At 48.6% G+C, this 26,920-nt stretch overlaps 1 protein-coding gene across 12 annotated transcripts in view; it reads right to left on the bottom strand.

Annotated features, from left to right (window-relative positions):
* Positions 1–26,920, bottom strand: part of GIT2 (GIT ArfGAP 2) — a 2,415,297-nt gene that overhangs the window by 243,028 nt on the left and 2,145,349 nt on the right. For 7 of the 12 annotated variants that reach the window (XM_069619391.1, XM_069619393.1, XM_069619399.1 and 4 more), the window contains one exon: positions 25,165–25,293. The exons of the other annotated variants lie outside the window; for them this stretch is intronic. In XM_069619391.1, coding sequence (XP_069475492.1) covers positions 25,165–25,293 — 129 coding nt within the window. The remainder of the gene's footprint in view (positions 1–25,164; positions 25,294–26,920) is intronic. 12 annotated transcript variants of the gene reach the window in all.

The raw sequence follows: 26,920 nt of genomic DNA, 5'->3' as shown, positions 1-26,920 counted from the left end.
CTTTCTCAAGTAAGAGGCTTAACAGATAATGGAGGTCATTACGACCTCGGCGGTAAGGGGTTAACAGTGCCGGTAAAGGTGCCGGAGCTGTCAACCCCTTACCGCCCCATAACGAGTCTGCTTGCGGGAACCCGCTAAGGACGCCTGGTTTTACCAGGCATCCTTAGCGGGTCCCGCAAGCAGACCGGCATGCTAACAACGGGCCTGTGATTAACAAGCCCGTTGTTAGCATGCTCCCCATTCCCATTGAGCCCTATGGGGGTTTGAATGGGAATGGGTTCCTGGAATGGGGAAATACCGGTCCCTCCAAGGTCGGAATGGCCTGGTATTTCCCCATAGGAACCCGGAACCGGTACCCGGAATGGGGGTAGCCATGCCACAAATAGCGGCATGGCTACCTCCAATGTTGTAATGACCCCCAATGTCTGGAGTTCACTCACCCATCTAGTGGTAGGGATGGAAACAAGAATAAATACTTAAGGGTGACCAATCTTAATGAACAAAACTGAAGGGGTTCAAACAGAGCACCCATTAGAAACATTAACACTAAAGATAAGTCCCATGCCGAAATGACAAACTGGTGTGGGGAAAACATATTACAAACACCCTGCAGGAATTGCATGACCGTGAGGATCGTGAAAAAGGAGTCCTACTTTGGGGTATTGTGAGAAAACAGAAGGTGTATCACCTACTAGTCCCCAAGGATCTGTCATCCAGGTGGCCAAGACACAGCCATTGCTTTTGGATCCAGTTCCTGGGGGTGGACCAGTGCAGAAGGATCACCTGCGTGAGGGGTGGGGTCTTCGGGAGTTGGAGACTGAATGGTGAGACGTGGTATCCCCTTCCCAATAACACCTTTATCCCATCCTACCAAGTAGGATATTTAGGAACTACACCCTCCCTTTATAACACAAACACTTTCACACGGACAGCCCGCTATGAGGGAAGACAGACTAACACCCGAACCATATACCCAACGTGTCCCAATTATAAGGAAGGCATGGTATCAAAGTAAGACAGACACAAGTGATCCCACTTCAAGCGTGTTTATTGAACTTTATTAGGGGTGTGAAAAATGCCTATCTAAACCTAAATCTAAGATGGGAGCAAGCTACGACCATCAAATAATAATAATACAGTTCTAGTGGAGGCTAGACAAATAAAAAGGGCCTATACTAAAGACAACTATTGCCAATCCTTACCTCTACGCTATAAAATAGTGTGGGATAATGTTCACAAAAAGAAAGAAGTGTTCACAAAATGAGAAGTCAGGATGTTAAGGCTGGGGCCTCCCTTCCCCACATTTTTAGCACGGGACAAGGTGGGTCACTTGAGCACAGCACACTTCTGGGCTTCTCCAGCACGAGGTCACAGTTCCGTTCATCAACATCAGGGCCTTCTGTGCCAAAATCTCTTTTGTGTAAAGTCTCTTGCCTTAGCCGACCAGATGTTCCATAAACAATAAAAAGGATAAACAATGGGGGCGTGTCTTGGTGGCCATGCTGTAAGGAGCACTGCCTGAGAGTTCCGACGAGATCCTAAAGTGAATCCTGTCAAACTGGCATAATTCGAAACCAAGCTCAGCAAAATGACTAGGTCTGACGTCGGAACATACAGGGAATACCCAGAGAACGTGCCGAGCAAAACCAGAGCGGCAGTGCGGAGGAATTAGCTGAGAAGAATCCTGCTGGCAAAATATAAAATGGTGGGCACAGGAGACGCGGACCACTGAATAAGGACAACACACCGCAGGACTTGAGGTGGGCTCCGTGATCTGGGCAAAGAAGGTGATGGACACTTGACGGCAGCCGGGCATCCATCCTTGAATCCGGCACAGTTGGGAAGTATCGACCTGAAGACCGAGCGATGCGCAGGGGCGATCTGGCCACCTAAGGCGAAGCTGCGGGTGAGACACACAGCGCTGCCATCGGAGTCCCAGAGGGAGGCCAAAACAGGTGACGGCCCCCCCTGGGTTCTGCGACAGGAAGAGGTACGCACTCGGAAGACGACCGAGTCAGGAACTCGGCCCGAGCGCACCGACAGACAGAAGTGAGAGCCCGCACCCACCGGGGGTCGTTACGCCAGCCCGCCGACACGAAGAACACAGAGCAGGCCCCGCAGAGGCCAAGAAAGTGCATACAGGGATAGGGAACTGACAGTTGGACGGGCATAAAATCAGCCGCGACCGAAGATCAGTGACAACCCCCGCAGCAAACCTGCGGCAACGAGGACAAGCAGGGATAACAAATAAATGGAGGTTGTCAGAAGCATAAACAAACTAACAGGTACTAACAACTACGTGCCTTACATGAGTGCACAGCACTCCGTATACAGTGCGAACAAGGAGAGGAGCCATTTGTGCAGTGTATGAGCCATCTGTCGCCTGGGGGGACAGTTGAAGGACCGTGGACCTGGTGAGAGTCAACAAAACGGCATCGGGGAAATCAGATGCAGAGAGAGGAGCAAGCAGGGCCCAACCTGCTCTGGAGCAGCACAGAGATGCCAGACCCAAGAAAGGAAGGTGCAGGAACGCTGCACTGACCCACTGGCACCTCGAGAAGTGAGTAAGGAGGAAGGAGCAGAGAAGACATCGGAGAGCCTAGTAGCCGGAGACAGTGGCACAAACAACGGGGGGCACTGGGACGAACAGGAGGGGGAAGGAACACGCCCAACCACACCAACACTTTGTGATGAGCGGCCGATAAGCAGCACTGGGACGGTATACTCCTGCAAGCAGGGTGGTTGAGTGATATTCAGTGGAGGAAGGCACCGAGAGAGGTAACAGGCAGTATAACGTGGGAGGTCGCAATCCATCCGATGAGCGCTGAAGATGAAGAGGGAGGAGAAGGTCCAGAAAGAGGCACCCCGCCTGGTCAATGAGACCAGTTTGAAAGTTGGTACAGTGGAAGGCAAGGTCGGGCGACCTGGGTGTCAAGGCGCCCCCACAAGTGAAGCAAAGCCCGGGGGGAAGAGTTGCGGCCTGGAGGAAAGAGGGGGAGGGTCCTACACCTAGGGCATCTACCATAGAGTTGACATGGCCGACAGCACAGTCGGACTCACCATAACCCACGACAGCACGCAGCGAAAGACTTTCACACAGATCCGGCGGTGGGGCTTACAGAAGAGCAGAAGAGGAAAAGTAGCTTTACATCTGTAACAGTGATAATGCCAAACAGAACAACAGGGGCAAAGAAAAAGAAAATCAGTATAGACTCTTTCACCAGGAAATCTGGGAACAGGCAATCTTGCCCAAACAAGCGCGGCGATGGCTACAAGTACCACAAACCAGGTGAGAAGTTCGAGTGAGGGACCAATCCTGGAAGCGATAGCCGCCCTGAAAGCATCTCTGGAAAACAAAATGGACACAGCAATAGGGGCCCTGAAGGCGTCCTTAGAAAACAAATTAGACACAGTCATGGTGGACGTGGGCCTCCAATGCCAGGATTCACGAAACATGACGGACAGAGTTATGATGGCAGAACAGCAGATGCAACAAAACACCACAGATGTCACTGTCACATGGACACAAATGTCGGAAGTAATGCAGAGAGTCAAGATTTTAGAACAGAGAGCGGAGGACGCGGAGGGGAGAGCACAGAGAAACAACAATCGAATAGTTGGGCTCCCAGAAGGGGAAGAAGGCAGAGACCCCACGGGGTATTGTTGAGAATTTGCTGCTCCAGGAGGTTGGGGTGGGAATTCTGTCTCAGGGCTTTGTGGTGGAGAGAGTTCAAAGAGCCCTAACCAGGAGACCCCAAACCAGGCGCCCCCTCCCCCGATAGCGATGATCGCCAGGATCATGAACTTTAAAGACAAAGAAAAGATACTGGCATTCTCAAGAGAAGGGTGTGTGATCACCAGAAACTCCTCCAGGATTACCATGTACCCAGATTATACAGTCTTGGTCCAAACACAAGCACGGTTCGGCCCGACTAAAGATCGCCTTAGGGTGGCAGGAGTGCACTATATGCTCCTGCCTCCCGCTAAACTCAAGGTGATATACCAAGGGAAGTCGTATTTCTTCAAAACAACAGAGGAGGCCTAAACATGGATGGATCAACAAGGCATCCCCCAGCAAAGACAGAGGAACGCCAATGAAGATGATATTCAACCCCGGGCATAATGATGGAGATCTACCATGTATAGAGTCATCAAGCTCACAGGATTTAAGATAAGCCAGAAGAAAGCTAAGATGGAGTGGTGGGCTCCAATTTGGCTTTAAGGGCTGACAGGACACGCACCCCTAGAGTGGTTTGAGAGTTCAGATGCCAGTTTGGAGGCGTCACGCTGCGGCGGGCCCGTCCCACTATGGGAGACTGAGCAAGAGAAGCGGCAAAGCCCGAGCAGGGGGAAGGTGGCTGGGCGCTGGTTATATAGTTATAGTTAGTAGATTGTTCGAGAGAAGAGTGGTAAGCACTAGCAGTGGAGGAAGCAACACACGCAGAAGCGAAGGAAGAGGAGTGGGAAGCAGCGAAAAAGAGAAAGCACAGACAACGAGAGCCCAGAGGAATGGGTCCCAAGGAGTAAATGACGCAGGAATGCGCTGAAGATAGGAGACAGAAAATTGGACCACAGAGAGATGGAACGCCCCAAGCGAGAACCGAGGGATGGAGATACAGGACAGTGAACATATTGACAGCTGTGGGACGACGCAATGAATATGGGCATGGATGAGATAAAGATTGCAACCTGGAACGTTAGGGGGCTCAATGCCTACGTGAAAAGACTTAGAGTATATGCGTGGTTAAACAGGATGAAGATTAAGATAGCAATACTGCAAGAGACTTATCTAGCATGACAAAAACAAACCAAAGTAGATAAGAAGTGGGAGGACAGGTGTACAGCTCTACATATTCTAGTTATGCTAGCGGAGTACAAATCTGGGTGGCCCCAGGGGTTCCATTTCATCCAATCAAGCAGGAGCGGGACTAGGAAGGAAGAATGATCCTTATGGCATGGAATGTTGGAAAATAGGGAGATCTGCTTAGTAAATACATACGCACCGAATCATGAGGCGGGCAAGTTCTTCAGGGGACTTGCGCCCAAACTAGTGCAGTACAGGGAAGCGACATTCATCTGGGCGGGAGACTTCAACTGCACACTTTATCCACTCGTAGAAAGGTTGGATGATAAATATAGGAAGCCGGCTCCCCCAGCCAGGGCCTTGCAAACTGCCCTGACTAGACTGCAGCTGACGGACGTATGGAGGAAGGCACACGGTAAGGAGAGGGGATATACGCATTACAGTGCCCCCGACCCCCATGGGATATTTACACGCATAGATTATTTATTCACGGGCACAGAATCTTTGACAGAATTTTCCGGGATAGAAATCAAAGCATGCACATTATCTGACCACGCACCACTGGTAACAACATGGGTACACGCCCACAGAAGGGCCCCGATTCCAACCTGGCGGCTGAGGGCAGAGGCGTTAAAAGAAGGCGAGTTTGAGGAATACCTGCGCAAAGTAATAGAAGAATACTTTGAGCACAACGTGGGAAGCATAGAGAATAATAGCATGCAATGGGATGCGCTCAAGATGGTGGTAAGGGGGGCGGCAATTAACAAAATGGGGAGACTAAGTGGTGAAACCCTGGCAGCACTGAGTAACCTGGAAAGGGAGATAGAACGAGAAGAATGCAGAGCGGGACGGATGGGGGGGGGACCCAGAGAGCTGGTGGAGCTGGGACTCAGAAGTGTAGACCTGTGGGAGAAGGTGGGAAGGTTGGATTATGGCAAATATATACAGCGGCTGCACGCAGAGGTGGACAAACCCGGTAGGCTTCTGCCCTGGCTCACCAAGCAGGAAAATTAAAAAGAACCGATAAATGCGATATGCGATGACAAGAGATGGAGGTTAGGTGCCAAAAGGGCATTAATAAGTTATTTGCCCACTTCTACAAGAGATTGTATGCCCCTAACACAGTGGTGGAGACAAGTGATATGGCAGATGCTCTGGCAGAGAGAAGATTGACAAAACTAGCAGAAGACCAGGCCTAATTGTTAGATGAACCCATTACAGTGGAGGAACTAGAGACAGTGATAGATAGCGGAACTCCCATCAGGCAAGTCCCCAGGTCCCGATGGACTCCCAGGGGAGTTCTGTAAGGTATATAAGAGCGTCCTGGCACCTAGACTGCTCGAAACGTTTCAAGAGGCATATGAGAAGGAACAATTGCCAGATAGTATGTCGGAATCAGTGATTGTACCAATCCTAAAACCCAGGAAAACCCTCTTGGCGTGCGCCTCATACAGGCCTATCTCCCTTATTAACCAAGATGCCAAAATTCTCACGCCAGTGTTAGCTAACCGCCTCAAACGAGTGATAGCCGCGCTGATCCATGTAGACCTGCCAGGATATGTTCCAGGGAGGAACACGTTGTGGAATCTCAGGAGGCTCCATCATGTGGTAGACCGGACACACTTTAGACAGGGCGAATGTGCCGTAGCGTCCTTAGACGCCATGAAGGCCTTTGATTCAGTGAATTGGAAGTGGCTGCTGGAGGTACTCACCCACTTTCAAATAGGGGAGGGGTTCCTCAGATGGATCAGGTTGCTATATAGGGAATCCCAGGGCCAGAGTCAAAACCGGACAACATATCTCTGACGTCTGGAGGATATACAGAGGGACGAAGCAGGGCTGTCCATTTTCACCAATGCTGTATATATTGGCGCTGGAACCGCTCACGGTTTTTCTTAGAGCGGAGTATGGAGACACGGGAATAGACATAGATGGAGTAGTGCATCAGATCTCACTGTATGCAGATGATATGCTCCTATTTGTGGGAAACCCGAGAGAAAAGCTGCCTTGTCTGCTGGAGGCGACTGATGCATACACCAGACTTTCGGGCATAGCCATCAATAAAGAGAAGTCCTCCCTATTTCCCCTGGCGGACTTGAGACAGATCCCCTTCCAGATCTGGGACTTAGATGGGCGCCAGGTTCCTTCCGATATCTGGGGATAGAAATACACCATGATATTGCAGACACACATAAAATCAATACGCAAGCAGCCCTAGACAGAACGCAAACAGCTATGAGATTCTGGGAATCACTTCCGTTAGGTATGATGGGGAGGGCGGCACTCTTGAAGATGGTGGTACTCCCATGACTGTTATACTTCTTCACAAATATTCCATACAACATACCAAGGACCTTTTTCACAAAGCTGAACACAATAGCACAACAGTTCCTATGGGGGGGAGGAAGATGCAGAATCGCCATGACGACTGTGCAAAGAGACTATGATGCAGGAGGGATTCGACTGCCGGATTTCGAAAAGTACTATCTAGCGGGGCAGTTACAATTTGTGGTCAAATGGCTGGGGGATCATATAACTATAGACACTATACTTTTCCAACGAGCACTAAAAGGATACTTTTTGAGAGAATTGCCATGGATCGATAATTCCTTGATTAAGCCCCTACCAAATATGATTAAACACGCAATAACACTGTGGACCAGGGCATAGAAACTTCAAGGGATGAAAGATCCTTGTTCAACACAGATCCCCCTAGCCGGATTTGTGGGCACAGATGTGAGAACCCTGGCGCAATACAGATCCGAGTGGGAAGCCAAAGGAGTGGCCCAGATAGGAGACCTGAGGAAAGAGGGACGATGGGCAGAATTCCAGGATATTATGGAAGGCCACGATATACATGGGGGTCAATTTATTCTACATGCCAGAACTCTAGCGGTACTCAGGAGGAGATGGGCAGAATGGCCGGAGGAGGAAGACACGGAGGAAGGGCTGAATTCATGGTATACCATCTCAGAATGAGGACACAGCCTCGAGACTATATGAACAGTTGCTGCGACCCAGCAATACGCAAGTGTTACAAGTGAGAGAACGCTGGGAAACAGAGCTTCAGAGGCCCTTTAGCGAGCAGGAGTGGGCAAGGGTGCGGAGATATTTTAAAAAGGTGTCCAGAAATGCAAGGTTTAGGCAAGCACAGTTGTACCTTACACATAAGGCATACCTCACGCCCAAAAAGATATCCATGATGAGACTTGGAGAACCCTGTAAATGTCCCTGCTGCCCTGAGGAAGAAGTTGACATGTTGCATATGTTTTGGACCTGCCCAGTAATACAGATTTTCTGAGCGGGAATCAAGGAGAAAGTGGCGAAAGGTGGGCTTCAAATGCAAGCATGGCAACCCGAGCTGTATCTACTGGGCCTCTTCCCCAGAGGAGACCGACAAAGGACGCACCTGGCCAAAATGAAAGATCCGGCATGCATATTGGCCAAACGCCGGATAGCAATGGCAAGGAAGTCTAAGGAGGGACCAAGTATAGTCTCATGGTGGTTTGCTCTTCAGAAGTAGGCAATGGCCGAAACAGTGGTATGGACAAGAGCGGTGCAGAGAGGGGAAGGGGAAAGTGGTCAGAATATAACAGAGTGGAACTCCCTGCTGCAAGAGCTATTTGGACAGAGCCCAGAAAGTGACACTGGAAATTCTGGGGAAGCGGAGGAACATTACTGAGAGGAGAGATGCGAACACGTAGCACCCCTTGGAAGGCCGGTCAGGCAAGAGAGATAGACTTGAGACTGATCAAACAGAAGAAGGCGACCCAGTGTCACTCCGAGACCGATGTAGAAGCGGAATCCACATGGAAGTGCCAGAGTGGTTGCCAAGTTAAAATTTATTTTGTTGTTTGCTTTTTGTGGTTGTTTAAAGTCAAAATAATAAAGAGTTAAAAAAAAGATAAACAATGTTCCATAAACAATAAAGAAAAGTTCCTTTCTCAATCTTCAACGATGGGCGATTTACTCTTCACCCAGAATCCCCTTCAGCTGTGCTCCGATCCTTCTTTAACCGCTAGCCTCCCTTAGTCGGATTCAGACCAATTACAAGTTGTAAGCATCCCTCAGTCTGGTACACATTTGCCACAACAATCTTCTCTGTGTTGTTCACCAAGGATCCCCCTCTTCCGAGCTCAGACCCTTTCTTTACAATTAGTCCCCCTCTGCCGGGCTCAGACCAACTTCAGTTTACAGAAAATCAAAGACTTTCGAGTGTGCACAGGATTCAATGCAACCCGCTGTTAGGGAGAATTCTCACCCAAGTGCTAAATTCCCTCTACCTTAGAGCCCTCCAGCTCTTCTGCTATATTTTGGGACTTTGAACTTTTCATTTTCAATGTGTTTTAGCTTTGTGTTCTTTGGATATGGTGTTTTAGACAAACTCCATGGGCATCATCTTTTTCTTGTGTCACACAGAACCTTCAGTGCAGTGGCACAGGGATGTCTTTCAGACTTCCGCAGGTTTAAATACCTTCTCTGGGACTGACTACCATCTCCCAGAGCATGTAAAGTTAAATTGACTTTACAAGTCTTTTTAAATTTAAAGACCCAGCACACACTATCTTCCTATAGAGTGCTGGAGGGGTTGCCTAGCATAACTGAGTCTAAACACTCATGTAACAGTCAAATGTTACCCTTTCCCTCTTGAAATGGCTGGTGGCAGTGGTTTAGAACAAAATACCATGATTTTTCCCAACCGAGAGCACCGGTAGCTAAAAATCAGGTCAGCCATGTTTTTCAATATGCTGCCCAAGACCTATCTGAAAACACAGACTCTGGTCAACTTTTTTTTGCTGCTTCTTTTAGGAAAGGTCCTTCTTGTGTTTAACTCTGCGCGCCAAACCTGTTTTGGTCCCTTTGTTCATTGGCCTTTGGCGGGCTTCAGTGCTGAAGCCCTCCTCTGGCGCCTGAGTGTCTGGGGTGGACAGAACGTGAGGGAGGTGCCCGAAACTCCCTGTGCTTAGTCTCCTAGGAGACCTGAATGCACTATGGCGCGATTGGCCGGCTGGCTATCCGGCAAGGACAGCCACCCTGCTGGGTGACTCACAGCTAGGCTGGAATGAATGGGGGAAGAAAACTGTTTAAAAGCAGGCCTCTGGGACTTGGAAAGCAGAGTCGACCACTGGAATTAAAGAACCGAAGACGAGCGGAAGGAAGACGACTGCCGAAACTCCTGGTCCACCGGTGAAGCCCTGCTGCAGGTCCGAATTGCCTGAAACGCCATCGACAGAGAAGCCCTTCAAGGTTAACTTCTTCCCTTGAGTTTGATGGGAACAACCAACTCGGAAGTCACCTGGACACCGTCTCTATACTGGTCGAATTTTCTTCAGAGTGCTGTTGAAAACCGGATAGCCAGTGAGAAGGATACCAGTTTGTGGTCTTTAAGGCAGTCACACCTTAAACCAATGTTTTGTCAAGCTTGTGGCCTCTTCCCTGCACAGTGCAGGAGCCTCCCGCCATCGTCCTTGTCCCCACGACTGACGCTCAGGAACAGCGAGATCTGCAGGAACTGCCAGAAACAACTGCCTCAGCTACAGCTCTTCTTCATTTAAAAGATACTGTGCAAATGCGGTCAAGAATTCCTTTCTGCCGTGGTGAAAGTTTGTGAAACTTTCCCAACTTTGAAGGCTTGTCCTTCCCTAAACCGACATAACTTTTCGTCTGACCAACTACTTCTTTTATTTAATTATTTTTTTAACTCTTTTTTATTGACTTGACAGCACAACCACCACCAGAGGGGGCCACATGGCACCAGCGCGAAATACAAATAATACTAGGTAATCCACAGTGCATATTTCGTAAATATAGCATATTGATGAAAAGCAATACACAAAGTATTAATACATACGCCATAACAGGTCGCTATTCAAGGGGAACCACCCGGGGAAGCAGACGGGGAAATAGACGGCGAGGTCATGGCAGTAATATAGTCTCGGAACTTCGGCCAGATGTCCCTCGGCCTGGAGTGGGAATGCTGCATGGCACTCCAGGACTGCTCAGTGTCGTGAGCCCATGTGACCGATCTGAGCCATTGAGTATAAGTAGGTGGTCTAGGGCGGAGCCAACAGAGTAATATACAGCGAACTGCCAGTAGCATGCAGAAGCCTGCCAGTTTCTTAGCATCACAGGGTAACTGTGGGAGATCATGGAATAGGCAGTGCAGTGGGGTGGGGGTGATTGGGTGGTCCAGAATGTCAGACAATGTAGAACAAATGTCCAGCCAGAATTGGGACAGACGGGGACAAAGCCACAACATGTGTTTATAGGAGGCTTGATCTGCGCCGCACCTAGGACAAGTGGGGGGGTTGGCTTGAAACATGCGGTGGAGCGTCATGGGTGTATGATGATACCTGTGTAAAATTTTAAACTGAATGAGTTTAAAATTAGTGTTGTAGGAGACCTCGTGGGTACGGGCACACATCCGAGCCCACCTCTCGTCGGTGATCTCAGTACCAAGGTCCTCCCCCCCATCTGTGTCTCAGCTCAGCGAAGTGGGGGGCCGCTCTGGTCTGCAATAAGGAATAGAGCCTCAACACCTTACCTCTGAAGGAGAGATAGGAGCAAAGCTCCTCAACTATGGGTTCATCAGTGGGCAAGGTGGGGAAGTCCGAGTATCTGGACTTGAGATGTGCTCGGAGTGAAGAGTAATGTAGCCACACCGAGGGTCGGCGCCTGAGTGAAGGGGGAAGATCAGACCATTCTATGAAGTTTCCCTGATCAAAGGCATCGCGCAGGGTCAAGAAACCGGCAGCAGCCCAACGAGTGACCACCGAAAGTGGAATGTGCGGGACATCGGGAAGGAAGTTCCACAGTGGCAGATCCCCATGGAACGGGCGAGGTGTGGCAACCATAGACCAGAGTTTAGTCAACGCCAGGAATGTACAAGCCACCGGATTCGCAGAGCTTAAGGCAGGGGGGATTGGCTGGAGAACCAGGGACCCGATCACCTGGTCGCAGACATCTAGCTTCTCAAGGCGGACATGAGGGGGGGGGTCAACGGTGTTGAACCAGAATGCAGCGAATTGTGATTGGGCCACCAACCAGTATCTGATAAAATCGGGTGCGCTAAAGCCGCCCAGCGCCTTAGGGGCAGTTAGCGTGGTCAATTTAAGCCGGACGGCCCCAGAGTGCCAGAGGAAGGTGTTACATATGGTGCGCAGTGTTTGGAAAAAGGTATCCCCAGGCCAAGGAGGCAGATTGGTGAATCGATATAGTAATTGAGGTAATACAATCATTTTAAGTATGCCTATTCTGCCTGCTAGTGAGAGGGGAAGCTTAGTCCAGCTGGAGGTTTTAACCTCCAGGTTAGTTAGGTAAGCGTGATAATTGTCGTCACGCAGCTGTGACATGTGCCGGGAGACCACCACCCCCAGGTAGGTGAAACTAGAGGGAGCCCAGTTGAACCCGTGAAGAACGGGAGGGGGTCGAGTCGAATCTGTGAGTGGGAATAATGTAGACTTAGAACAATTGACCGTCAAACCGGATATGTCCCCAAATCGAGCCACGTCTATCAGTATAGGTAAAAGATTAATTTCAGGGGACCGAACAAACAGCAGGGTATCGTCCGCATAAAGGGAGACAATATCAGTTTGGCCAAAAGTGCGCAACCTGACTGCCGAATCATGTCAGCAAAGGGCTCCATAGCAATGGCAAAAATGAGCGGGGAGAAGGGGCATCCCTGGCACGTACCTCTAAATATCTGAAAAGGGGAAGAGCACCTATCTTCCGTGCAGACTTTGGCCGACAGAGCGGTGTAAAGGAGCTTTACCCAGGCGCGGAAGTTGGGGCCGAATTTGCATTTCTCAAGAACACACCACAAGTATTTCCAAGAGACTGAATCAAAAGCCTTTTGCATGTCTAATGTGGCTGCCACTGCTTGAGTGGCCGGGTCGATTCTGCTAACTACATTAAAGAGTCTCCGTAGGTTTAGGGAGGTGGACCTGCCAGGGACGAAGCCAGCCTGGTCTGGGTGAACAATGTGGGACATGTACGGGCCTAAGCGTTGGCAAGTAGTTTGGCAAATATTTTAATATCGCTATTAATAAGTGAGAGGGGTCGGTAAGAGCTACACTGCGTGGGGACTTTACCGGGCTTGAGGAGCACTGTGATCAATGCCTCACGGAGAGACGGTGGAAGTATGCCTATGTCGCACGATTCTTCCCATAGGGTCAGTAGTTGCGGCGCTTGTTGGGCCTTATATAGTTTGTAGAAATCCATCGGGAGCCCATCAGTGTCGGCTGATAGGACTGACAAAGGGAGGTTCTCTAAGTATGAGTCGATCTCAGAGATCTGGGAAGTGTCAACCTCCGAGTACAGGGAGGTGTAAAACGCGAGAAACTCAGAATTGATGTCTTGGGGGAGGTGGCGAGTGTGCCATCTGGTCTAGTAATGGCCGGTATGTTGGGGGCACCAAATTTGTGGCGTAGCAGCCTGGCCAACATCCTGCTGGGGCGCTCACCCTATTTCCTCGCTGATCGAGGGGAGTCCAGGAACTTAACCTCGCGCTCGGCAAGGCCACAGAACCTGTCCAGCTCAGAACCCAGCATCGCCAAAGTAGCCGGGGAGTGATCTACAGCGTATTGGGATTCATAAACAGATAGGGCTGACTCGCTAGTGGCGATGTCAGCACGGATGCCCTTAAGTATGCCACTGCTCTTAGAGATGGCGACTCCTCTCGTATGTGCCTTAAAGGCTTCCCAAAGCACAGCATGTGTGGAAACAGAGTTTGTGTTAATCTCAAAGTATTCCTCGATAGAGGATTCGAGCTCCGAGGCAAACACCTGGTCAAGAAGCGCGTGAGGGCTCATCCTCCACTGTCTTGTTTTGTTAGGGTCCGATCCCCAGTTTAGGGAGATTAGTACCGGTGAGTGGTCCGAAAGTGTCCTGGGGAGAATGGCCAAGTGAGTTACGCATCTAACCAGTAAGTCTGTGACAAGCCATCTATCTATTCTTGAGTGGAAATCATGCACTGAGGCGTAAAAGGAGTATGTACGGTCAACAGGATGCATCAGGCGCCAAACGTCCACCAGTGCCAAGCGGGGGAGCGAAGTCAAAATAGAATAGGATGCCCTAGATAGTTGTCGAGGGCGAGAACCGGACCTATCCAAGTTGACATCGAATATCGTATTGAAGTCTCCGCCCCATAAAATAGGAATCAGGGGGTAGCTCTCAAGTAGAGTGGCTAGGTGAAGGTAGAAATCAGGGTCGTCGATGTTAGGACCATATATGTTCAGAATAACTATCTCCTGATGTTGTAATGTACCAGTTATGAGTACAAATCTTCCAAGTGGATCTATGTGGGATTGCTGACAGGTGAACTTCAAACTTTTATGTATTAAGGTGAGGGTGCCTCGACTCTGAGTGGAATAATTAGTGTAATATCTCTGGGGGTCCCATTGCTTGGCGAATCGTTCACATTGCTCCGAACGAGCGTGGGTTTCCTGTAAACATAGGATCTTTACTCCATGGCGTTCAGCGTGTAGCTGAATCTGTCTCATCTTCTTATAGTTCCCTAATCCCCTAACATTCCAGCTCATAAAAGTTAAAGAAGTATCAGCCATATTCGTAGGAGTGGGGGTGGAATAAGCAAAGGTGGATTCCAGGGACAAAAAAGGTGTGTACATTCGGTGTATGCGGTCGGGTGACTGCATATATGAATGGATTGGGCGCGGTGCCTGCGGGGCCTCTGGAGGCTGTCAAGACCTTTTTAAACCATAACATTTCCTCCCAACCCCCCACCCGCATCCCTCCCCCAATCAGAGGGACGAAACCCAAATAAAACCAGAATAACCATAAACTTTTAGGCATCAATGCCTGGGGGTCCGTTAGCAGCCGGCCGATGGCAGCCGGACTGGGAAGAGCGTAAGGAGATTTATGCTACGTAGTAGGGTAAAGCAGAGCGTTGAGAGTGGGTGCAGGTTACATCAGGGCCAGATCTATGATCGAGGGCCCGCGGGAGAACGGGGTGGGGCCACGTGCTCTGACACGGCACCATAAGAATCACAGGAGTGGTTGGGCTGCAGTGCCGGGTGAAACCAAGTGGGAGGGTTCAACAAGGAGCGGGCAGCACTACACATAATGCGGCAGCATGGCATGGTATACACCCACGCAAGGAGCAATGGAGCAATATTTTAACTTTAACAACCGAATAAACTACTATGAGAAAGTGGCCACAGCGGGGGGGAAGCGCCGCAGTGGTCCTATACGTGGCTCGGGTGTGGAGCAACCAATGATGCATATGAAACATATGACAAACAGTTCAGATCAGCCAGGAATGTGTTCGTCTATGAATTTCGAAGCCTCTTCTGGGATGGTGAAAAAGTATGTGCGGTTAGAGTGTTCGATCCTCAGTTTGGCAGGGAAGAGCATGGAGTACTTAACTCCCAAGTCTCGGAGTCTCTTTTTCACCGCAAGAAAGGTCTTACGCTCTTGTTGCACAGCCACAGAATAATCCGGATACGAGTGTATTCTTGCCCCTCCGAGATGTAGCTCCCCCTTGGCCCTGGCCGCCCGGAGCAGGGCATCACGATCACGGAAATTTAGGATTCTGGCTATGATAGGGCGGGGCGGGGCACCCGGCCTGGGCTTCGCGGTCAGGGAGCGGTGAGCTCTTTCCACTGCAAATTGTGCCGAGAGCTTGAGATTATCTAAGAGTGACAGAAGGGTGTGCTCCACGTATTCCTCCATGGGCTCACTGATGTCGTCTTCTGGTATGCTGACAATGCGAAGGTTGTTCCGTCTAGAGCGGGATTCGAGGTCGTCATTTTTCTTTTCGACCAACGAGACCCGGCTGGTTAAGGTGGCCACAGCGGCGCGCAGGGAACCTAGGTCATCCTCCGCAGTGCCAAACCTTGTCTCGATCTCAGCAACTCTACTATCTGTTCTTTCAATATGGGCCTTTATGGACGAGATGGTCCTGTTCATATCGTCCAATTTAGTGAGTAGCGTAGTGAAGCCCTTGCGCATATACTCCAGCATTTTCTGCGTGTCATCGGGGGTAGAGGATACTGAGGCTGCTGGTGAGTCCTCCGGAGGGTCGAGCGGTGGCTTGGAGGGCATCTTGGCAAACATGTTTATTGAGCTTTGCTTTCTGCTAGCACCAGCACCCTTGGTCATGGCGACAGGAGGTGTACGGTGCCCTGGGCCCTATTTGGCCGTAGGAGGCAGGCCCCAAATCACCACCCCAACGAGCGTCCGGGGGAGGGGGGATAAGGTGAGGGCAGCGGTTAAAGATGCTGGAGGCAGTTCGAGGGGGGCTCCCTCAAGAAACAGAATCAGGAAGCAGGTCCACAAGCGTAGGGGGGAGAGCCCAGGCATGGTGGTGACCCCGGGACATCGAACCGGTGATGTGGTGTAGGCAGGTGAAGCACGGATTGCTGGCAAAGGGCTGGTTTGTGAAACGGCAGAGCGGAGCTCCAGGTGAAGCACTCAACCTCAGTGGGGGGGGCTATAAGAAGGCCCTCCAGATATCAACATAGGGCCCACTCCCCAGACCATAAGGGACGGGGTATGTGCACAGTCAGTACAGGCGTGGGGTAGTGGTTGGGCCCACAGATAGCACACGTAGTGAGTAGGTTAATGTGACTGTAGCGCCATAGGGGGGTGGCAAGCCAGCACCGCTGAAGTGGGTAGAAATGGTTGGCCAACAGGGGGGGGGGACTGGTGGGCCACCCGTGTGAGGCTGAGCGCAACCAGGCGGTGAATGTCACAGCAGTGGGCACGGTCCTCCAATTGAGCCCATGGACGCGTTAGTGCAATCCAGAAGGTGAGTAGCGTCAAGCCCCAGCAGCACTGGGATGAGGGAAAAGGCAGGGTATGCTGCAATGGGGCACTTAAATGAGCATCATGGTCCGGTAGATCTTAGTGTTCGGGTCCCCCAGCAGGAATCAGGGGGGAGCAATGGTGTCGTGCGGGTAAACAGGAGCCAGATAGGCAGGGGGTGGGGGGGGGCAGCACCGGTGTAAAACCTGGTGGTGGTGCCAGCCCACGTATGCCAGAGCAGCAGAGAGGGTGCCGCCAGAACAGGAGAGAGAGGTAGTGGGCCTCTGGCCCGCGGGAGGGAGATAGGGTGGCCGCAGGGGGCAACAGGAGCCGGGCACACACTCCCCCCACACGCCCCCTACCTTGCTGCACTCCGATGCTGTTGTTCGTGTGGAGGAGCGGCGGGGGGGGGAGGTGAAGCGGGAGCCGGGCTTGTAGCTGGAACGCCGCAGGACACGGCGTCGGGGTGCAGATCCAGAAGCGCCGCCGGTGCTGAGGGGGCCGCCGGTTGGAGTGGAGGGGCCGGCAGCCGCCGATGCCTTAAGATGAATGGTGAGGTACGTGGGGGGCAGCCCCACCAGCCGCAATGGTCCGGTGCACCTCACGGGGTCGGCACCCCTCCCCCACAGCGGCCCGCAGCGCCGCATCTTCAGGTGGATGGGCGAGCCGGCGTCACTGGAGCTGCGGGGCGGGGAGAGCAGGAAGCCACAGCCGCAGTCAAGGGAGAAAGACGTAGTCCGGTCCCCAGGACGCGTACGGGTTCCAAACTTCACACAACCGCGGTAGGAAGGCTCTTGAATGATCGTAGGTAGCCCTGCAGAGTTATAGGCAGTGTTGAGAGGAAGAAAACAGGATCGGTTGCTCTGCCAGTCCGGAGCGTAACGCTTAGGCGGCCATCTTGCTACAGCGCAACAACGCCCCCCCCGGACCAACTACTTCTTAAAACCGTGGCAAAGACTTAACCGTTTACTACCAGAACTGTGCTATCCTATCCAAGACTCTGAACCATTGACCTTGGCCCAGGCTTATTGAATTGAATTGCTGGTTGTAGTGAACTGAAACTATTTGCACTTTATTTCTTTTAACCTCGTCTTTTTACCCCTTTTTAAAGTAACTGAAATGCCATTTTGCTCCCACTTCAGGGGAGCTGAACTTGTTCAGAAACTGATTGGCTGTGTATTGTAGTATATTAGATTGTGATATTGAGCTGCTCTTACTAGTGGAATGTTTTCCAACTGACTGTGACTGTAAAAGTATATTCTTTTACCAAGAAACCTTGAGTAAGTGTTTGTTTGAATCACTGTGATTGCTGCCCCTTTGTGTAACCTCTTGTACTGCTCAGCCACTGCTACCACATTACTGTGTAGTACAGGCTTGTACCAAAGGTGAAATTGTACTTACACTTGTAGTCTTAATTGTGTGTAGTGTTCCCAAAGGGTACTGCAGGTGATTTTGCCTAACACCCGCTACAGGACCACTTCGATTTTTTTGATTTTACAGTTCAACAATTCTTCCCCGCTCAGAAAAAGGGGAGGGATGGGGGGGCAATGAACAGAGACCTTCGAGTGAGCACCCATGCCGTGCCGGACCACTCTGTATCTGGTACCTATTTCAGTTTCACAAAAAGTCAATTGTATTCAAGTTCTCTTTCTTCATACAATGTTGCCACTTGCAACCTTGAGCAAAACACAGTCCGGTCTGCTATCAGTTTCTCCAACTCAACGGCTGTGTTGAACTCATTGGCGTTTCTTTGCCGTTGGAGTTAAGGACGGTACCACAGTGGCAATAGCTTTGCCCCGCCCTGGCTATCATTGCAGGAGGGCCCTGTGTACCTTTGACACACGTTACACCATTCGTCAGCTGCAATTCCCGGTCTTATGTTTCTTTTCCTTGAGGCATCTTGAAAGTCGCGGTTCTGCATTGAAAAGGGCAAGGGTAATTCCCTCCTTGTTATCCTCTCAGATCTCGCCGCCTTTCTCCTCGGTTGAAACTGCCGTCTCAGAAGAGCTGCTTCCTTGTGCGTTTGGCCTTGCGCAGAGTGCGCTTCTGTGCTCCGCCTTTTATTCGTGTGGGCAGTGTAATGGAAGTCAGGTGTGTGTAATTATCAGTAATTGCCTGACTCTGTCTGACCCTTGTGATGGGACATGTCGGGTATACGGCTCTGGTGTTAGTCTGTTGTCTGCCTGTGAGAAAGTGTTCGTGTCGGAAAGGGTGTGTGTGAGGGGGTTCAGTTTCTAGGTATCCTACCTGGTAGGATGGGGAAAAGGTGTTATAAGTAAGGGGATACCGCATCTCACCCTTCGGTTTCCCACTCCCACAAGACCCCCGATCCAGGTGATCTTCCCGCACTGGTCCACCCCCAGATACTGGATCCAACAGCGATGGCTGTGTCCTTGCCACCTGGATGACAGATCCCCCTGCGACTAGTGGGTGAGACACCTTCAGGTTTCTCAGACAATACAATGGCCAGGCGAGGTCTGGCAATTACTGACCATCACACACACCTGACTTCAATTAAGCTCCCCCACATGGATAAAAGGCAGAGCACAAGAACACACTCTGAGCGAGGCAAGGCACGCAAGGAAACAGCAGTTCCAAGATGGCAGTTTAACGAGAGAAGAAACACAGCAAAACAGAAGGATATCGCAAGGAGGGAAATTCCCTTGACCTTTTCGACTAGGAACTGTTACTTTCATGAGCGCTCGAAATTATAAAGCATAAGACCAGGAAACCAAGCTGATGAATCCTGCAATGTGTGTGAGAGATACCCGGGCCCACCTGCGTCAATCACCAGCCGCCGTGGTACCGTCCTTGGCTCCAAGAACAAAGCAGCGTCAGTGGAACACAGCCGGTGAGTTGGGGAGACCGATACAAGACCAGTCTGTGTTGAAGCCAAGGTTGCAAGCAGCAACACTGAATGGCAAGCACTGAAACAAACATTGTTAAAATACGTGTGATAAAAGACGCAAATTAAGTCGAACTGCTGATGACTGATTGAACTTTCAAAGCAAGATACAATACCTTTGACAGTGCGGTCTGGCACCGCGTGGGTGCACAAACTAAGGTTTCTGTAAGGTATTCAGCTGAGAAGTGGCAAAAGTGAAAGTGAGAAAGAAGTTATATCGAGAAGAGAGCGAGTAATTGTGAATCGAAGTGGTCCTTTGACAGGTTTAGCAGAATCTCACGCACAGACAAAAGTCTTTGATTTTTGAGTAAAGAAAGTTTGACAAAGTCGATAAAGTTGACCCGAGCACGGCACAGGGAGATACATTGAAAGGTTTGTGTTAAAGTGGGTCTGAGACCGGCGGAGGAGGACCCGCGGTAAACATAAAATCACCCGAGAATGTGTACATTTGAAATCCTAAGAAGAAAGGAACTTTGATGTTTGTCGTGTTGCATCAGGCCCTCTGAAATAAGAGACTTTGAATGACAGAGACTTTGGCACAGAATGCCATGATGTTGAAGTTTTGAACTGCATCCTTGTGCTAAAGAAGCCAGAGACTGGTCTAAGCTCGAGTGTGCCGCCTAAAATGTAGGGAAGGGAAGCCAATGGCTTGAATATCCTGATATATCATTTCCTGAACACTTTTTCTTTGCATAACATTGTTTCCCACACTATTTGTATTTAGAAGGATTGGAAATAGTTTATTAGTAGATGCCCTTTTATTTTGACAAGCCACCACTAGGACTGTGTTATTATTATTTGATGGTCGTAGCTTGCTCCCATCTTTAGATTTAGCATTAGAAATGCATTTTTCAAATCCAATTGAAGTTCAATAAACACCCTTGAACTGTGATCACTTGTGTCTGTCTTACTCGTGGATAACATGCTTTCTGTGCTCCGGGAGGCTGTCCCATTTGTGCACTGGAGTGTTCGAGCTGGTGGTGGAGCTATCCACAGTCTGTAAAGGGAGCACTGTGGTACCTGCACAGGATAGGGGTACCCAGACCTGGGTAAGAGACTGCAGTGGTCAACATGCTGTGGTTAACCTGCTATGAAACTGAGGATGTTGGGTTAATTGATTAAGTGCTGGAGGTTGCCATAAAAGTACTGTTTTTAAAAGTTAACCGCTACGCATTAAATTCCAGAAGGGAAGCGCGGTGCTATGTGAGACCTCGTAATGAGTGCCTCCAAGCATGGGAGCCTACAGTGACCGTTGGTTAGGGGAGCTCTGCATGGCTCCGTGGTGCTTTTGTTTCTACTGACGTCACACTGGTGACTGAGGGAGTTGATGAAGGAAAGGAACGTGGCTCGGGCAGTATTCCACACAGCTAGTTTCCGGACGCAATGCTCACGCGGTACTTGGGAGTCACAGAAGTTTGGGTGCTGTGCAGTGATGGAGCAGGAAGGGAAAGCGCCCTCTTTAGAGTAAAGGACCTGTTTGCAATTGAAACCTGTTTCATGTTAAAAGGTATCCGGAAGGGAAGCGCTGTGTGTAGTAACGTGAAGCCTTCATGTTAAAATGTATCCGGAAGGGAAGCGCTGTGTGTAGTAACGTGATGCCTTCACGTTGAAATGTATCCGGAAGGGAAGTGCGGTGTGCAGTCAACACTCTACTAGTCGGCAGAGTGAATATGGACATGTGTTCTGCGCAGAGGAATGGTGTTTTGGCACAGTAATTAGCAATAGATGTAAGGAAGGGGATGTCTCAAGATCTGAACTGGAAAGTGTAGTGCTTTCTACAACTGCAGGGAAGGAAGGATTGGATACTGGCTGTCCCTGTCGCGGTAAGAAGGAGACCATGATACGGCGTGGGACAGATCGGTGTCGGATGGAACTCGGCAAGACGGTGACTTTGTGCATACAGGAAAACGTGTTTGTATCCTTTTGTGATATTATCCTTGTGTGTTGTGTCACTGATATTTGGTGTTTTAAGAGTGGATGGTTACAATTTGAGGATTTGTAGATGCACAGGAGGTGACATTGACGTCTTGTTTTAAGCTAATGCATTTCTGTTTAGTACTTCAGGTAATGGTATGGGTGTTTGCTGCATGGATTTCTCATGATTATTTGTGAGTGGTGTCGGTCATGTTTGAAGACTAGAATTAACCTCTTGAGGACTTTCAGCATTTAGGTCGCTATATAGTGACATGGACTTTTAGGATTGGACTTGGAAATGTGTTCATGACATCTATGGGTGCAGAGGCAAGAATTAACCTCTTGAGGATTTTCAGCGTTTAGGTTGCTTAGTTGCGACATGGACTATTAGGATTGGACTGGTTCAGGATTCATGAAAAATGGTGTTTTTAAAAAATGCACCAATTCAAATGTATAGAACAATGCAATGTGAACTGCATATTGTGTTATGTGATGTATGGTGTACAGTATAGAAAATCTGTATTGATCCGGGCAGTTTAGTCATTTTGGGGGTAGCGCCTTCAATTATCTCTTGTATGGGTATCGATATGATTGTCAGGTGATTGAGGGGGTAGCGCCTCCCATGTTTTGGTTTTGGGTGAAGCTTATATGAAATGTATAAGTATGGTTGCTGATGGTGGGAGTGCCAGGTCAGCATGTTTTACCTCTCGATGTGATGGCTGGGGGTAGCGCCTTCAGCTCAATATACAGTATGGATGTGGATGGGTATGCCACTAGGGTATTTGAGAGGTAGTGCCACATAGTATGATATATGGGGGTAGCGCCTCCAGTTTAGTATGGGCGTGATTGTGATGAGTCGCGCAGGGTTAAACAGTACGTGTGTTTATGGTGGTAGCGCCACCAGATATGTCGGGGCATGACTGAGGTTAGTCATGCAAGGTGAATGGTCTGGTATCTGGGTGGTAGCGCCCCCAGTAGGTGTAGTGGTGTGACTGCAGAATAAGTCACACATGGTTAGGGGTATGTGTTTACGGGTGGTAGCGCCCCCGGTGTTGGTATGGGTGTGTCTGTGGCATCAGGCATTGCACGGCCACACATTACCCGACTTTGTGGTTCATTTATCACAATTGATTTTTCTTTTATGCGTACGTGAGGCTGCGTTTAGCTGTACTGTGTGCCCTTCTAGGACTCTTTCCACCCTCATCAGGGTCCAGACTTTGACAGTGATATTGGTTGTTGGTCCCGGTGTGCCTGGCCAGTGCATCGGGTATGAGGTGAGTTGTAGACTGTTTAAGCACATGTTACGTGCTACCCCTGATGATGTGAGTCGGTGTGAATGTCTTATGTTGGTGTGTGTGGAGGTGTGTTGTGTAATGTCTTGTGCTGTTATCGGAAGAGGGGAGATGTGTTGTGTAATGCTTTGCTGTGTGTTATGTGCAATGTAAGGGGAGGAGATGTGTTGTGAATGGATTGGCTTTGCAGAAGGAATGTTGTGATGTCATGTGGAGTGTTTATGCCTGAGTGATGGGCATGGGTGGATGTTCTAACCTTGTCAGTTGGTAAGCCTTCTGCCTGGGTGATGGGCTGCCAGTGTTTTTATATGTCCTACTTGCAACTTATATGTAACATGTTTGACTGCTATAAAGATGCCTATGAAGCTGGGAATAAACCTAGCATGTCAACCTAAGAAAGCTAGGAGCTGCTTCGTTACAAGAGCCATCTAGAACTTGAGGGGCAATGAGAACCTTGAAAAGCACCTATAATCTGGCCACGCTGGGAACCATGAGAAGTGCCTAGAAACTGAGAGGGGCATTGAGAAGTTGTGGAAGGCACCTACAGCTTGAAGGAGCTCTGAAACCCAAAAGTATGTTAACCTGATTGAAATTAGAATTGTGAAAAACTTGTAAACCAACCAGAGATTGTCAATAGCTAGAGATGAGTAAAAAGGAGAAAGATAAGACTCAGAGACTAAGTAAGCTTGGCAGAGTAAAGAGAAAGCTAACAATATGCACAAAATGTGGTCTTATAAAAGTCTGTAAAGGTCCAACACAGAGACAAATAAACCATGTGCTAGTTTTATTAATACCATTTTGTCACACACACCCCTCAATGAAAATACAAGATAGAGGCCAAATGTTCTCCAACCAACAAAACGTTGCATGGGGAATTACTCACGCAACTACTACTACGGCCCGGACATGCAATTCTCTTAAACTGCTAAAGGATTAAAAACACTCTAAGGTGTCACATCCTTCGCTATAGGCTAGGACACTCTGGAGATGGAGCCAAGCACTGCATTAATGAACACCACCCTCAAAAAGCTGGCTGCCTGCCACATGCATCTGTACAAACGTTCTGAACAGCAGAAATAAAAATCTTTATGGAGTTGATTGAATAGTGAATTTTCTAACTATTCTAAATCGACATCCAGTCTTTACATAGACATGAAGAGGGACATGGTCCTAAAATGAGAATCAGCAATTTTAACATCAAACTTTTCCCTCCAAACCACGAGAGGGATAGAAACTCTACTGAACAAAAAGTGTTCCAATATATTGAAAAGATTTGAAAAAGCACAAATAAAATGTTGTCAGGGAACATTGTTTGTCGGAGTGATCCTATTTGAGCATAAAAAGTGAGCTGATGAGATAATGCAATGGCTGACTTAACAAAGGTTTCAGGACCGAATCCAAGTATAGCACAGTAGAATTTCTGACTGCCCATGATCCTCACTTACCAAGAAGAAAATGAAAAGTGGGTGAATTGTTCAGACAGAAGGACCAGAGCATATGTGATTTTGGATAACAGTGTCACATATGAAGGACCAGTTTCATCGGCTTGTCCTCAAGAGGGTTTCCAGTTTTTATGCATCTATGACAAAATACTTTTATTTAGATAACCATCTTTTTGATGTGGAATCTGTGGGGTAAAAGGTATGCATTATAAATTAAGTGTATTTTGTGGAAATGTATCTAAGAAAAACTGGGTAGACCTTCGGAATACATTGCATATTCAGAATGCATTTAACTAAAATTGCACATTAATTGTAGTTACCGGCTGCGTTCACTAGGTGTTACTATGTATTGCATTTTGTGTTATTTTTTCATAATGCAAGAACGCCGCTAGAGAGGTATTGATTACTGCATTGGGAGGTAAAAGAGGAAGGCAACAAGCAGATCTTGCATTCCGAATAAGAGTGTTCCTCGTTGAGTCAATTCTCTGTGGTTTTCGACCTGCCTATTAACATGGAGTTTTGGAATGATGGGCTCTCACAACACGTACACATTGTAAAAAGTTATTCTTTTGTCACGCATGTGCTTTTACTTCATTATTTACCTGCATAGACTATAGTGGCTTAAATTTCGGGGAGACAGAATCATCAGCAGAAAAACTTCAGTTTGCTTTCATGTCATTCTACTCCAGAAAAAATCCAAATCACCCTGCATCTATCCACAATAAGGAATAATCACGGTGGCACATCCAACTACGCGAATAAGGTTACCATGTCCTCACGCTGGTACTCCATTCGTATTTTTTTTTAAATCCCATCTCTTTGTTTACACCGGCCAGATTCACTCCCCTGAAAAATGTACTTTAACAAGTAAAAGTAACTGCATTCAATTAAATCATTCAACTTAGGTTTCACGCCTTTCACGGATAACGCTAAATGCCCCTGTTTTGTCCATGCATTAGAAAAAAAGAGGGTGGGGAGAAGGAAGAAAGAAAATAAAGTAGAAAGGGCACTGTGCCTGGAAGGCAGGGACAGAAGCCAGAGTACCAGGACGCTGGGTCAGGCTGCTGGAGGGTCAATGTCTGCATCGGAACTTTCTCAGCCCAAGGAACCAGTGTACTGAAACAGCCGAGGCTGTGCCTGAACCTGCGCATGCTTACACGCTCAAAAGGTCTACTAAAAAAGGACGAGGAAAGAACAGACAGTGACAGAGAAGACAAAATACAGAAAGGAAAATGTAAGAACGACAGCAGTATGATGCAGATACCAACATTGCTTTGTATAATTTATATATGACTAAAGTTTCTTTGCAAAAATATCCTTTAAAACATTGTTTTTTCGTGTTTTGGAATAATGCAGCCACCATTTCATACAATTAAATCGGAATGCACTTTTAGTGTTAAAATGACTAAGCATTATATTTTTCATGTGCTGACCCAACAATTTGAACAAATAGGCAGGCCGTATAGTTTACCAGATTGTAAAATTTGCTAACAGCTCATTCACATATTTACAAGTCAAAGCTACCATTTGGAAATTTCGTTAACTTTGCTTGCTGTGCTATACAAGCTACCTTAGTGAACACCCACCACTCTGGGCTACCTTTAATAAAGATCCAGAAAACCTGCAACTGGGGAGTGATGTTGGTCAGTGACCTTATTTGATGCTCAAGTGAATAGGGTTTTCTAGAATGCCTTCCTTCCACCATTCCCCTCCTTTGGCTCCCACAAAAAAAATATATATATACACCTTGGCCTAGTGTTTGCAATCCTCAACTCTCAACTGGATTAATGCAACACTGGGCTTTCATAAAAGACATGATCTAAACTACAAAGAGACCAGAGTCAGACTGCTGGCCTAATTTTTTGACTGCGTCAAAGTGACCATATTTCATCATCACATAAGGCCTTACACATGAGCATCCAATAAAAGAAAATATTCAACTCTAGACCTGTCCCTACTTCACAAATCCTTCTGTAGCATTACTCCAGACTATCTCCCCAGGCTTTACCAATCATAGCAACCCTCCAAAGTGTTTTAGATCAGACTGTGAACAGAAAATAGTTTATGGGTTATGTGGAGAAAAAACAACAAATTACTTACCTCTGGTAATGGTCTTTTTGATGGATGTTCCTCCCGCGGATACATTGTCAATATATTTTTCCTGCAGTAGCAGATTTCGGAAACGTTTTGCCACCAGGGACACACACACACACATACGCACACATACACACACACACCTGGCACCATGCCTTGTAATTGTTTATTTGTAAAGCGCTTATACACAAGTGAAGTGCTTCAAAGGGCTTCAAGGTGGGAAGGGAACAAAGGAATACAGTCGTCATTCTTAGGCCTTGAAGTTTCCGAATGAACTAACAAATATAACTAGCATACTAGGCCTGAGGCATTTCTACTAGTGCAAGGGCATGACAGGAAGGAATGAGAGATGGGGCGGGGGGGGCGGGGGGGGTAGAGCATAAAATCAGTAAACTACCGTACTATGCCTAAGGACTTGTCAGATAGTGCAAGTGCATGACAAAGAGTGGGAAGAGAAGCGGGGTGGGGGAGAGGGAAAAGGACATACAGTTAACTACCGTACTAGTAGGCCTGGTGACATTTCAGATTGATTGGTGGTTAGTAATCACTAATGCACCTTTGCACAAGTGTTTCCGGCGCAACCAGGCTAGGCAGGGGAGATAGAGGTGGAACAGAAACGATCTTGCTAGGCCAAGGTCATGTAAGTGTGCAGACAGGAAGTGCGAGGGAGGGAAACAAGTGCGCCCAGTCCAGCAGGGACCTGGGT

Source organism: Ambystoma mexicanum, chromosome 10 (assembly GCF_040938575.1).
Source record: "Ambystoma mexicanum isolate Mex_15411 chromosome 10, UKY_AmexF1_1, whole genome shotgun sequence".
Classification (NCBI taxonomy): Eukaryota; Metazoa; Chordata; class Amphibia; order Caudata; family Ambystomatidae; genus Ambystoma; species Ambystoma mexicanum.
Note: the sequence above shows the minus strand (reverse complement) of the source record. Positions and strands in the feature narration are given on the sequence as shown.